General features: G+C 32.9%; 7 protein-coding genes across 7 annotated transcripts, besides 1 other annotated feature; 3 read left to right on the forward strand and 4 right to left on the reverse strand. All coding sequences in view use genetic code 12, as the record gives it.

Annotated features, from left to right (window-relative positions):
* Positions 1-305: 305 nt before the first annotated feature.
* On the forward strand, positions 306-1085 carry POL30 (proliferating cell nuclear antigen; the record flags this gene model as incomplete). The annotated part of the gene is made up of 1 exon (XM_717595.2): positions 306-1085. The coding sequence occupies one exon, from the start codon at positions 306-308 to the stop codon at positions 1083-1085; it is 780 nt and encodes a 259-aa protein (XP_722688.1).
* Positions 1086-1236: 151 nt separating this feature from the next.
* CAALFM_C401780CA (uncharacterized protein) lies at positions 1237-2193 on the reverse strand (the record flags this gene model as incomplete). The annotated part of the gene is made up of 1 exon (XM_717594.2): positions 1237-2193. The coding sequence occupies one exon, from the start codon at positions 2191-2193 to the stop codon at positions 1237-1239; it is 957 nt and encodes a 318-aa protein (XP_722687.1).
* Positions 2194-3319: 1126 nt separating this feature from the next.
* Positions 3320-6817, forward strand: CAALFM_C401790WA (autophagy protein; the record flags this gene model as incomplete). The annotated part of the gene is made up of 1 exon (XM_717593.2): positions 3320-6817. One exon carries the CDS (start codon positions 3320-3322, stop codon positions 6815-6817), a length of 3498 nt encoding a protein of 1165 aa, XP_722686.1.
* Positions 6818-7729: 912 nt separating this feature from the next.
* Positions 7730-8455, forward strand: CAALFM_C401800WA (uncharacterized protein; the record flags this gene model as incomplete). Its single annotated transcript, XM_717591.1, has 1 exon — positions 7730-8455. One exon carries the CDS (start codon positions 7730-7732, stop codon positions 8453-8455), a length of 726 nt encoding a protein of 241 aa, XP_722684.1.
* Positions 8456-8709: 254 nt separating this feature from the next.
* Positions 8710-9074: a long terminal repeat ((theta-4a) Long terminal repeat (LTR); about 366 bp long, 7 copies per genome).
* Positions 9075-9104: 30 nt separating this feature from the next.
* Positions 9105-10079, reverse strand: CAALFM_C401820CA (ribose phosphate diphosphokinase subunit; the record flags this gene model as incomplete). The annotated part of the gene is made up of 1 exon (XM_717590.1): positions 9105-10079. The coding sequence occupies one exon, from the start codon at positions 10077-10079 to the stop codon at positions 9105-9107; it is 975 nt and encodes a 324-aa protein (XP_722683.1).
* A 221-nt stretch (positions 10080-10300) lies between these two features.
* CAALFM_C401830CA (uncharacterized protein) lies at positions 10301-12094 on the reverse strand (the record flags this gene model as incomplete). The annotated part of the gene is made up of 1 exon (XM_717589.2): positions 10301-12094. The coding sequence occupies one exon, from the start codon at positions 12092-12094 to the stop codon at positions 10301-10303; it is 1794 nt and encodes a 597-aa protein (XP_722682.2).
* A 293-nt stretch (positions 12095-12387) lies between these two features.
* On the reverse strand, positions 12388-13119 carry CAALFM_C401840CA (uncharacterized protein; the record flags this gene model as incomplete). The annotated part of the gene is made up of 1 exon (XM_717588.2): positions 12388-13119. The coding sequence occupies one exon, from the start codon at positions 13117-13119 to the stop codon at positions 12388-12390; it is 732 nt and encodes a 243-aa protein (XP_722681.2).
* Positions 13120-13512: the final 393 nt, after the last annotated feature.

Consider the following 13512-nt stretch of genomic DNA (forward strand, 5'->3'; position numbering starts at 1 on the left):
TACAAGACTTCGTTATAGGTTAATAATACCTTTTCTTAGATGAAAACTTCAACATTGTTTATGATTGTAGTACAAATTGCACATAGCCTTTTGTTTCTGTATGTGTAAATTTACCATAACGCGTTGGAGCGCGTCTCCAACCATTTTTTTTTTAACATTTGAAGGAAAACGAAAAAAAAAATAAAAGAACTCGAAATTATATATATTTATTTCCTTCTTCTTCCTCCCACTCTTCCTCCCTTTTTTTTTTCTTTTTCCCATCTATTTTTATTTTATTCAATTGATAACTAAATACCAAATTAATCATGTTAGAAGGTAAATTTGAAGAAGCTGCTTTATTAAAAAAAGTTGTTGAAGCCATTAAAGATTGTGTTAAAAAATGTAACTTCAATTGTTCAGAACATGGGATTACTGTACAAGCAGTGGATGATTCTCGTGTATTATTAGTTTCATTATTAATTGGTCAAACTTCTTTCAGTGAATATAGATGTGACAGAGACGTTACATTAGGTATTGACTTGGAAAGTTTCAGTAAGATTATCAAATCTGCTAACAATGAAGATTTCTTGACCCTTTTAGCTGAAGATTCACCAGATCAAATAATGGCTATTCTTGAAGAAAAACAAAAAGAGAAAATCAGTGAATATTCTTTAAAATTAATGGATATTGATTCTGAATTTTTACAAATTGATGATATGGAATACGATGCTGTTGTGAATATGCCAAGTAGTGATTTTGCTAAACTTGTGAGGGATTTGAAAAATTTAAGTGAATCTTTACGTGTTGTTGTTACTAAAGATTCCGTCAAGTTTACATCTGAAGGTGATTCTGGTTCCGGAAGTGTTATCTTGAAACCTTACACCAACTTGAAAAATGAAAGAGAAAGTGTCACTATTAGTTTAGATGACCCAGTTGATTTGACTTTTGGTTTGAAATACTTGAATGATATTGTGAAGGCAGCTACATTATCCGATGTCATCACCATCAAATTGGCCGATAAAACTCCTGCATTGTTTGAATTTAAAATGCAATCTGGAGGTTATTTGAGATTCTACTTGGCACCAAAATTCGATGATGATGAGTAGATTCTATAACCAAAAAACCAAAAAAAAAAAATAAATGTATTATAGTTCTTCCATTCTAAGTACTTATTGATAATTCATGATTTACTTAAATATTATACAATTTGTAATTTTTTTTTCTACTTATTTATTTATTTATTTATCACAGCAAATGTTAACTACTCTTCTTTTCGTACATTTCTTTACCCCATTTGTACAAATCACTCTTTAGTCTATCTGCTCTAACCAAACCATTCCTTAACAGAATCAAATTCTTAATGTATTCATGTTGACGTTGAATACTAACTTGAAGATAATTTATAAGTTCTTCCTTGAGTGGATCACTAGATTCTAAATTCTGTTGATAAGTTTCATATCGTTTTAATGCAGTCGGCAAGGCAAAAAACGGATCAGCCTTATTTTCTTCTTCATCTTCAAATTCATCCTCAACAACCGTATTGTCTTTATTATTATTTTCTTTTTCTTCAATTTTTTTCTTCTTATCTTCATCCAAACCATGATCATAATCTTTTAAACCCAAATTCTCTTCTAGCAAGTAAAACCAATCTTCACCATTCAACACTTGTAATAATTTATTCAACCAATTCAAATTAGTTTGTTCTATTTCAATCAAATCAATCAATTCACTGGCAAGTTTCGATAATGTTTGCAGTTTATATGTCTTGGAAATCGCTGGATGGGATATTATTTCTGAAGGATGATTTAAAGGTGATAATAATTCAATAATTCGAGATTTTTTCAATGGATGTTCTTCTTTATCTTCATCATACTCTAATTCGTCATCCTCTTCGTCATCCTCATCATCCTCATTTTGGTCCTGTTTATTATCACCATATATTTCATTCCATTTTCTTTTATTATGTAAATTATCTATCTCAATACTTTCATTTGACAAAACTGAATATTTTTTACCTCCATATTCTGTAACTTTGGATCTTAAAGTGTTAAAGGAAGGTTGAATTGTTTTCAGCAATTTGAGTCCTCGATTATAAACTGGTAAACTCTCATTTTCTTCATTTAAAGTTTTGGAATTACGATCAGTATCTAATTTCTGAGCCAGTAGTGCTTCTTTAAAACGAGATATAACTTCAAGAGAAAAACTATCTAACATGGTGTCTTATAATATAATATTGATTGAGTTGGTTTGTAGAAGATAATCACTTCAGAGAAAAAAACACACACACAATGCCCACAATTCAGTTTGATGTTTCTCTTTTTTCTTCTTTTGCTTTTGCTTTTGCTTTTTTTTTTTTGATACTTTACACTACCTAGTTTGTCTTCATTATCAAAACTGGCTAAAGTACACGATTCTCTAGTTATAATCCTTCCTTTAGGTGTGAAGCAATTGAATAATAACACATCTTCATTTTGATTTAAGATATATGTTGTGCAATATAGAGAAATTTGCTGTGTTGAACTCTTCAGTAAAGTGGTTGGGATACTGTAGAATTGTGTAACCAATAAACAACGTTCATTGACAGACCGCTGCTACCAACTGATCTCTTTGAAGTATATTTTTTTTTTGACTGCAACTTACAACCTATACACAAGAATATAAAGATAAAGGTGAAATGCAATAAATCACTTTATAATTCATGGCTAGACTTGTATATGTACAAAAAACTTTTGACAATGTTCCAAGGTGTTACCATATTGAGACCGTTGGTTGCTTATAGTTTTATAGTGGGTAACAAGCGTCAGAAAACTTTATCTCAAGCTCCATCGTTTGAAACAACAATCAATGTTCAAGTTGAAATAAGAATATATATCACAGGAAATATGTTTTTAGTGAACAAAATTGAAAGCTCATCAATACGTAAGGATTGGTCTTTCGGGTCTTTTGTATCGAAAGGCATTGTATGACGAATATTACTTTATCAAAATACTATATATTAATCAAGCGAGAGACGAGAAGCTAATTAAAAAAAAGAATAGGTCTCCGATAATATCTGAAACTAACTTTTTTGGTTGCTTATAGAGGTGTATCTTTCTATTGAAATTCAACCATATCACCCGGTGTCCATATATATTGATATTTTAAAGTGATACAGAGAGTAGAAAGCATTATATATTTTTAGCCTGGTCACTGCTCAATTCTTCTAAGATTTTTTTTTAAACAAAACAAGTTATTCAAACGCCTCCACATATTTGCCATTTCCCCTGAATTTTATTGTGGATTTTATTTTTATTTCGATTGGAAAATCAACTCCTCACATTACAATTGAATACTTCTAAGCATGTCTGAGATATCGTACTTGAGTATAAATAACGCTCATAACGGAATAATAATCAAAATCCCCAAACCCGTACGATTTCATACATTATCAGAATTCAAAAAGTACATCCAACAATCATATCTGATAGATAGCGTTGATAATCTATTTCTTTTAACTACATTTGGAATTAAACTTAACTATAATCTAATCAATGAGATTGGCGAAGTGTTTGTATACGATAAGAGATTATTTACAAATATAGTGGATCAATCGCTAATCGATCAATACACACAATCAACTTTCCGTGTTAGTGAACCCACACACTCACCATTGCTTAAAAGTAATGTTGGCTTTTTGAAACAGAATCTATCTAGTAATTTAAAGATTAATCAAGGGTGGGCTAGAATAATCACCCAAGATGGTGAATTAATGGATCAATACTGTCGAGAGTTAATTCAACAAATAAATGTCATTTTCAAATGTTTAAATACAATATTTCAATTTGCCACTAATTTTACTAATGAAATTGAAAAGAATTTCAGCAACTTTTTCAACTATGTCAAGCTAATAAACTATAAAACCTTGCACAAATCATGGATAACAAACTACAAGAACTTGAAAACTTTTCCCACTTTTAAGATTGACAATGAAAATATCAAATTAAGTGATTTCCTAGAAGTTGATAGACTACAGTCATCTGCTGATTATATTGAGAAGTTTTTGCCATTGATTGTTAATAAATTAAATGAATTAAAACAAGTTATAGAAACCGTAAACGAGGAGAAATTGACCGTGGACAAGTTTATTGAAACTTCTCGCAACGAATCTATAAGCAACTTTAAAAATGTCAATATTCTGAACGTATTGAGTCAATTACAAACAGAGTCACAACAATTGACTGATGATATTGAGAACCTACACTATAAAAATATGGATGAAATATATCGTTTACACAGAGATAAGCTCTCTATTTCAATTTACAATAACGCCAAGGATATTTACAAAAATTTGAATGACTTGCAACAGTTTAAGAACAAACTTACAAAAGCTAGTTTAAAGGCATTTAATACTATTGCCAATTTGCAAATGAAAATGGTAGGTGTTAAGACTGAGATGAAGAAAATAACAACTGAAGATGAAACCGCCACCGAAGATTCAAAAGTGGGAGATGTGAATTATAAAACAATTAGTAATGTCAAGAAGTATGAAGACTATTTGTCGTTGACTATTGATTTACCTTTGATATTTGGATTTTCGCTTATTGAAAAAAGAAGACAATTTGAATGGTATGATTTTTACTCCAAAGGGATTGTAAACAATGTTAGTGAACAGTTATCAACAATTATAGAACACGAAAAAGTGTTTCGTGGAATATGGTTAAAGAAATTTGGTACTTTATTGTCACTAATAAATGATGATCCTTTGACTCCTTCTCTTCCAAACATTGATGTCACACTTGTTGGTAATAGGCAGAATAATTTCAGTATACTTTATGATTTAAAAATTGAAAGAGATGACATTATCAATTACATTTCTTTGATTGAAGCTACCAATATGTCCAAAAACTTTGTCACTTTGTTAAACAAGAATTTTAAGGATTTGATAGCATCTACCAATAATATGAAAAAAGTCACCAAAGTCATATCATCTCTTAGCACGTATACCACGAATTCAGCCGATGATAAACTGAAATCATCACACGAAGAGGGAACTGAAGAAGAAATTGATTTTGACTTAAACTTGATAAAGGGATTAAAGTCAAGAATAAAAAAGCTAGAAAATTTATTACACCAACAACAGTTCAAGAATTTAAACAACTGGCCAGTTATTAGGAATGTTCCTAGCATGACTAATGATAACCGACAAAGTACAATTATTCAACCAACAGTAGTATCACCAGCCAGAACAAACCCTACTCAATTATTGCTGAGGAATCCATCCACCACCAAGGAAAATACAACCACAAATATTCATAATAACCATCAACAATCTGAAGTATTAGATTCATCTGTCATTGACAAGCATCTTGATAATATTAGATTGAAAAAGTTGAATAATGAATTGCAAACGAAAAATACCGAGCTCACAAATCAGATCAATAGTAAGAATGAAACGATTACACAACAACAGAAAGAGATGGAACACATGAAATTGAAGACTGAAAAGAGAGTTGATGAATTAATGAAAAAATTACAAGAAAAAGATGAGGAATGTCAGCTGCTAAAACAAGAAAATAAGATAAAGTGTGATGAAGTTGAGAATCTCACCAAGAAACTTGAACTCAGTGATAATCATAATAAGGAATTAGAAGCAAAAATAACTGAATACACTCAGAAAGCCACTTCAAAAACCAAAGAAATTGCTGATTTAAACAAGACAGTTTCGAATTTGCGTTCTGAGCTAGGTGATGCTATGCATATGAAAAATGATCTTTTATCGAATCTATCTTCCAAAGAAGCCGAGTTTACTAAAGAACGCAATCAATTTAACAATGATTTGAAAGCTTTGCAATTGAAATTGGATGAAATTAATGAAGATTATGAAAATCTTATGGAATTGACTCAAGCAAAACAAAAGAAACATGATTTGATAATAAATGATTTGAATAATGTGATTATCAATCTAATGAATGATATTAAGAAAACATTATTGAGTGTTTTTGAATATTTTTTGGAATACTGTTTGGTTTTAGAATCTATGGGGTTGTTACTAGTCAAAGAAGATGAAATCTACAAAATCAAACGTGTGAAAGGATTAAAATCCAAGAAATCAATTGGTGATGGAGATATGCTGATAATCTCCAACGGCACTCCAAGCTCTAAAGTTATTGAGGAGATTGAGAATGAAATAAACATTGTTAATAATATACCACCTATAAGTTCTATTTTGCCAGATAGTTATTCGTCTGGAACCGAGAGTGATTCAGTGGTTGATAGGTATAATGACCAATCGATGAAATTAATTTCTACATTCAACCAATTATTCAAGTTCAACAATGAAAATGAAAATGAAAATAGAATTGATCATATTTTAAATACATTGGCATTCAAAAACAATGTTCAATTACAAGAGGATAGTATCAATGACACCAGATTCTTTTTAAATGCTATATCGAAAAGATTTAGAGATGTGGAAGGATTTGCCAAACGTCAAGCTAAAGATAATAAATTAAAGGAACAAGAACACAGAAAATTAGTTCATCGATTAAATAGCAAAATAAGTGTGAATGGATTTCAGGAAAAAGATTTAGTGCTATTTTTACCAACTAGAATAGATCGACCAAATGGTGAAAACATACCTAGTAATGATAAAATTCAACCTTGGGCTGCTTTCAATATTGGAGCACCACATTATTTTTTGAAAACTGAACAAACCAAGAATAAAGAATGGATTATAGGACGTGTCAAGAAAATTACTGAATATAAGGTTACTGAAGAAAATGTCCAATCTTTGGAATCTAATCCATTCCAATTGAGTGTCAATGTAACTTGGTATTTAGTCGAAGCTGACGAAGAATAAACATAGCTTTCTTTGATTAATAAATTTAAAAAATCTGATAATACGTTTATTCCACACGTCTGAGAAGTACTATTATGATTATATTCTAATTGATGAACATTTTAGCATCGGAGTTATTCAGACTTGACGTAAATCAAATGTGGATTTTTGGACAAATAACTATATACAACGACTTTGTGTAGTTTATTTTTAGTCTTAGCATCAATACAAATCAAATTGGCGCACATTACTTGAAATACGATGAAAGAAACATCGATATCACAACTACGTATAATTCATACATTAAAACTGTTCGTATAGTAGAGCAGAAACAGAAAAACATGTTTTAACAAGAAGGCAGGATAATCGACAATGTGCCTCAAATCAAAACTATGTTAATTTCCAATTCTGTTTATGAGGAAATTCTTACTGGCTTTTGATCTGTCAAGCTCTAATGTATGTTGACCATCTATGCATATAACGTACATCATCACAGAGATAATTTCTGCATGAGTATTTCCAACATTATGCATTTTTTAACGACAACAATAGTAGTTTCCCTTTCTATTCTCGTATTTTCAAATATAATCAATTTGAGCTCTAATGAAGTGAGTCAGTTAAAAGATTGGCCACGTTTATGAGTTTGAATTTTTCACCTCAATTAAACATCTTTTTACCGTTTTATACCGTTGTATACCTTGATTATTGTTCGAGAGGTAATTCCGATACAGGCTTTGCGATTCATTGTTGGGCTTTTTCAACACCATCAGACCACAATTTACAAACTAACGCCCACGGCATTATGAAAAAGCCGAAAAGGAAATTTTGACGGAGATATATTTTGTATATAAAGCCTTGATTATTCCCATTTAAACAATTATAACTACAATATTCTTCTCATAATTACTGGAATTGAAAGTGTCTTTATTAGATATGGCTTCCAACCCACCAAGTGCTTGTTGTGCTCAAACTAATTTCCACGAAGGTACCCCATTGGGTACACACCAAGAGGTATTTGGAGTCGATACTTACATTGTTGGAGAATCTAGTAACATCTTAGTTATCTTAACTGATATTTTTGGTCATAGGTACAACAATGTTTTGTTGGTTGCAGACGCTATTTCCAAATCAGGATACAAAGTTTTAATTCCTGATATTTTAAATGGTGATCCACTTAAACCAGGCGATGACTTCCAACCATGGTTACCTAAACATACCCCTGAAATTACTGCTCCTATAGTTGATAATTTTTTAAAAAGAGTCAAAGAAGAATTGAAACCAACTTTCTTAGGTGGAATTGGTTATTGTTTTGGTGCAAAGTTTGCTGTTCAAAATTTGTCTATTAATGGGTATTTAGATGCTGCAGCTGTTGCGCATCCTTCGTTTGTTTCGATGGAAGAAGTGAAAGCGATAAAGCGTCCAATCATTATTTCTGCTGCTGAAACAGATCAAGTGTTTGCTCCAGAATTGAGACATCAAACTGAAGATGAATTGGCTAAATTGGAAGGAGTTAGATACCAAGTTGATTTATTCAGTGGTGTTACACATGGATTCGCTGTAAGGGGTGACATCAAAAATCCAATTGTCAGATATGCCAAAGAAAAGGTTTTGGCCGATCAATTGGCATCTTTCAAGAGTGTTCAAGCTTTGGGCCATTAATTATAGAAATGTTTATGGTGAGTAAGATGTAGAGTATTACACATGATGCTGAAAACCCTATAAAACACTTCATAATTTTATCTACATAATCTTAAGATCGTATCAGTGACAAAAACTTGCCTTAAACTGAACCACCATAGGTGAATAACGCACCATATCTGAGGCGATAAATAACGAGAAACAAGTATTTACACATTCAATAAGCTCTCTCAAGTATTACTTCCCTCTAGCTACATACACACTCACTGGATTATTGTTACGAGTGTGTAGTGGGAGTGTGGACGAGTAGTGTATATTGGCTACGTAGATGATTATGTAATCATAGTTAGTCTAGCTAAAGTCCAGAAGGTGTTCATTAGTTCATTAGTTAGTTAAGTCGTTATTCCCAATCCAATCCCAGGGGGATTCCAACGTCTATTTATATTCCCGTGAGGAATGTACAACTGCCCACATGTTGTCTTCTCCCATTCTACCTTGTGGGGGGTACGACAAAGACTAGCAACGCTGAGGCGTAGTCAATGAACACAAGTCGGAGGCTTCACCTGATCATTCGTTGTTAACTCGCTGGAGGCTATTTGCCGTTGCAACTACATGCAGTACCAACGTCACCATCGTAACAATTATTTATATACAAATACACAGATGACATCTATTCTGGAACATTATTAAACAAATAACTAACACTTTCACCATTGTGCAACCTTCTGATAGCTTCAGCCAAAGTGGAGCTTATATCCAACATTTCAATTTTATCGCATTGCTTTAACTTATCTTGCACTGGCAACGAGTTTGTACAAATGACTTTTTCTAGTTTTGAATTGTTCAAACGCTCAATGGCATTACCAGAGAATATTCCATGTGTGATCATACAAACAACTTTTCTGGCCTTGCTTTCCAATAACACATCTGCTGCTTTGCACAAGGTACCACAAGTATCGGCCATGTCATCAATCAAAAGACAAATCTTGTCTGTAACATCACCAACTAAAACCATCTTCGAGACTTCATTAGCTTTCTGTCTCTCTTTATGAATAAGGGCAAATTGGATGTCCAACTTATCAGCTAAAGAGGCAACCCTTTTTGCACCTCCAGCATCAGGAGACACCATTATTATATCGGATTGTTTATAATTCTCTTTAATGTATCTTAACACAGAGGGTTCTGCATAAAGGTTATCTACAGGAACTCTAAAGAATCCCTGAATTTGTGATGCATGTAAATCCATGGTTATTACATGGTCACATCCAGCTGTCTGTATTAAGTTTGCAACAAGCTTGGCAGTTATTGGGGCTCTACTTTTGTCCTTCTTATCTTGTCTAGCATAAGGGAAACTTGGAATAACGGCTGTGATTCTTCTCGCACTAGCAACCCGACAAGCATTTATAATCATGAGTAATTCCATTAAAAAGTCATTAATTTGTTCTTCTCCACATCCTGTTTGTATAATGTAAACATCCTCATCACGGACAGATTCTCCTACTGCCACCGCAGTTTCTTGATTGGTATACTGGAAAGCTCCAATTTTGGCAATAGATAAACTCAATCTTTGAGCTATTGACTCACAAAGCTCTGGATGTGAGTTACCAGCGATTAGTTTAATTGAATTTTGTGTGCGTTCATGCATTGGTGTTCAGCGATGATCAACTAATCAAATTGAAGAGAGATGAAGTATGTAATTTTTTTTTTTTGGTGATAGTTCTCCTAACTAATTCCCAGAAACTATAATAGAATTTTTTTTTCTCTCACTAATTGTTGTTGTTGTGTGGGAACACATGGGGTAAGACATTTTCTTTAAACTAGAACGACTTTTTTTGCACCAACACACCACCAATACTAACCAACAATCTAAGGTTCAAATAATTTATCATCTTTACCGTCTACCAATTGCAAGTAGTAATAATAGAAAGCGATAATATGGAAATGTCCTTCAAAGTCCAACTTTTCATCAATTGAATGTATATTGCTATTTTTTGTAGCAATGCTTGGTTGGTAACGATATATGTTTCTTGTCAAGTCCCAATATGACTTTGTATCTGTGTTACCGGTAGAAAGAAATGGAGCAACAATAAAAGTATCATTTGAGTCTGGGAAAATTAAATCTTCGTACAAGTATCTCAATGACCCACCAAATATATTCCAACTTTCCCCATTTATAGGAGAGACAGGAGCAGGTTCCAAACTTTCTATCAAGGAATAGTTGAAATACCCATGTTCTGTTGGTTCAATAATTTCTTGATTATCAATTATCAAGCCCAAATTAAACTTATCTGCAATTGTCAAAATATCTGCTTTCAATTTTGACACAACAGTGTTCACATTTTCTTCCACGGCAATTCTTGAATTTACAACAACAGAAACGTGTTCTGGCAATGCATTGGACTTGACGCCACCTTCAATTATATCAACAGCTTGAGAAGTAGTGATTAAGTACTTGGTTTCTGCGTCTTTGCTCAAATACTCGACAACTCGCTGATTAGCGTTTTGATCAATTTGAGCTTTCAAAATGTCTCGTTTAATTGATTTATTCAAAATTTTCGAATGTTCTGCGAGACAATACAATTGGCCTAAAACTGGATTATTGTTTGTCAATATTGGACTAAATTCTTTATCCTCGATCTTGGTGATCAATTGTGACATTATTCCAATCGAAGTGTGTCTTGGTGGCACTGACAGGTGGCCACCAGGTGTAAATAGATCAATAACTGAATTTAAATGGCCCTTTTCACCAGTGGCAGGCAATACAAGCTTTACACCTTCAATCTCTTGATATCCTTCGTCACCTTCGTCGATAATTTGTAAAATTGAATCGGGACCATATTTGTTTACCAAGTAGTCGGATATTTCCTCTGCACCTTTACCAGCAGCTTCTTCATCGTATCCGAAAGCTAAAATAATGGTTCTTTGAGGCTTGAACTTGTCCTCTTCTAATAAAAGTTCAATAGTACCCATCAAAGCAATCAATAAATTCTTGCAATCACTCACGCCTCTACCATAAAGATACTTGCCGTCAAATCCTCCTTCAAAAGGCGGGAATGTCCATTGGTCAATAGTCTCATGTGGAACAGGTACCACATCCTGATGGGCAGTCAACATTATTGGCTTTTTTGATGTATCCTTACCTTTCCATGTGTATACTAATCCAAATTTGTTAATTTTCTTCAACTGCAAATGCTTATGGACCAACGGATAGGTTTTCTCTAAATAATCATGAAACTTTTCGAAAGGTTTCCATCTAGGATCCAATTCGTATAATTCCTTCAAAGATTTCACGGATTGAGGATTTTCCATTCCATCAAATATTTCTGTTGGGATTTTTACTGCATTCAACAACTTCTTTCTTACAGAAGTGTGGAAACTCTTATCTGAAAGAATGTAATTAATTGTATCTGGATTGTGAAGAACATCAGATGGGTCTATTTTGGGGACAATTGGACAAAGGGAATTGGGTTCATGGGGCTCTTGCATAAACGTTCTAAAGACATCAATTGGGGTTTTAATAGGTTTGCTTTTATCTGAACCATAAGAGAAAAGTGTACATAATATTAAAATAAAATTAATTCCAATAAACAATGAGTACACTTTCTTCCGCGATGAACTTGCTCCTTTGGAATGTAACGGCAATTCTAGTTTCTCAGCCATGGTGGAAGTATATCGATAGGCAACAGTAAAATGCCAAAAATAATTGATAGTAGCAACCAAGAAAAAAAAAGAGTGAGTCTAATAAAATTAAAATCTGGGAATAAAAGTGGTGGAGATTTAGAGATAACGGAGCAGCCGAGTGCATCTAAAATCTGAACACAAGTAAAATTTAATACCCTTTCATAACCAACATTTTATTCACACAAATCTCATACAACCAAATAATATTCATTTTAAATTACTCTAAGATACTTAACTTCTACTCTCTAAATAAATAATTATAGTATTTAATCTTACAAATTAGATTTCAAGACTTGAACACTATCGAAGAAAGTCAATTGATCAAGCAAAGCTTTTTCTTTAGCGTACTTGACAATTGGGTTATTGATGTCACCTCTAACAGCAAAACCATGTGTAACACCACTAAATAAATCAACTTGATATCTGACACCATTTAATTTAGCCAATTCGTCCTCAGTTTGGTGTCTCAATTCAGGTGGGAAAATTGAATCAGTTTCAGCAGCAGAAATAATGAGTGGACGTTTAATTTCTTTAACTTCTTCAATAGAGACAAACGATGGATGTGCAACTGCTCCAGCATCCAAAAATCCGGAAGAGGATAAATTCTGGATAACGTATTTTGCACCGTAACAATAACCAATACTGCCCAAGAATGTTGGCTTTAACTCTTCCTTGACTTTTTTCAAGAAGCCATTGACAATTGGTGCGGTGATTTCAGGTGTATGTTTAGGTAACCAAGCTTGTAACTCGTCAAAAGAAACAATTGGATCACCCTTCAAAATGTCAGGAATCAAGACTTTATAGCCTTCCTTAGAAATGGCATCAGCAACTAATAAAACATTGTTGTATTTGTGACCATAAATGTCAGTTAAAATAACTATAACTTTGGAGGATTCTCCGACAGTATAAGTATCTAAGCCAAAAATTTCTTTATGGGTTCCCAATGGGGTACCTTCGTGAAAATTAGTCTGAACACAGCAAGCGCCTGGTGGACTGGAAGCCATTGTTAATTGTAGAAAAGTATATAGGGGATTTTAGAGGAAAAAAAAAAAAGGAAGAAAAGTTGAACAATTAATTACTATTTTTCTTTGACATCGGTTTTATATGGTTGTTAGAGTGCGTGATATCAGTACTGTTGTGGCACGTCGGATTTAAAATCAAACCAGAGATTTTTTTCCGTCAATCATGTACTACCAAGAAAATCATATTTTTTAACGAAAGAATGTGCACTAGTGATCTCCGTAAACTAGTTCTCGGTGATAAATTGTGTGGGGGAAAAGTAGAAGGTGGGGGTGTTAATTAATTAAAGAGCTCGACATTTCACTTGAATATCAAAGTTTGCTTGTTACCCCATAAGCTGCCAGAGAGAAATTCTTATTTGAGATAAAGAGTATCAT

This window comes from Candida albicans, chromosome 4, assembly GCF_000182965.3.
Source record: "Candida albicans SC5314 chromosome 4, complete sequence".
Classification (NCBI taxonomy): domain Eukaryota; kingdom Fungi; phylum Ascomycota; class Pichiomycetes; order Serinales; family Debaryomycetaceae; genus Candida; species Candida albicans.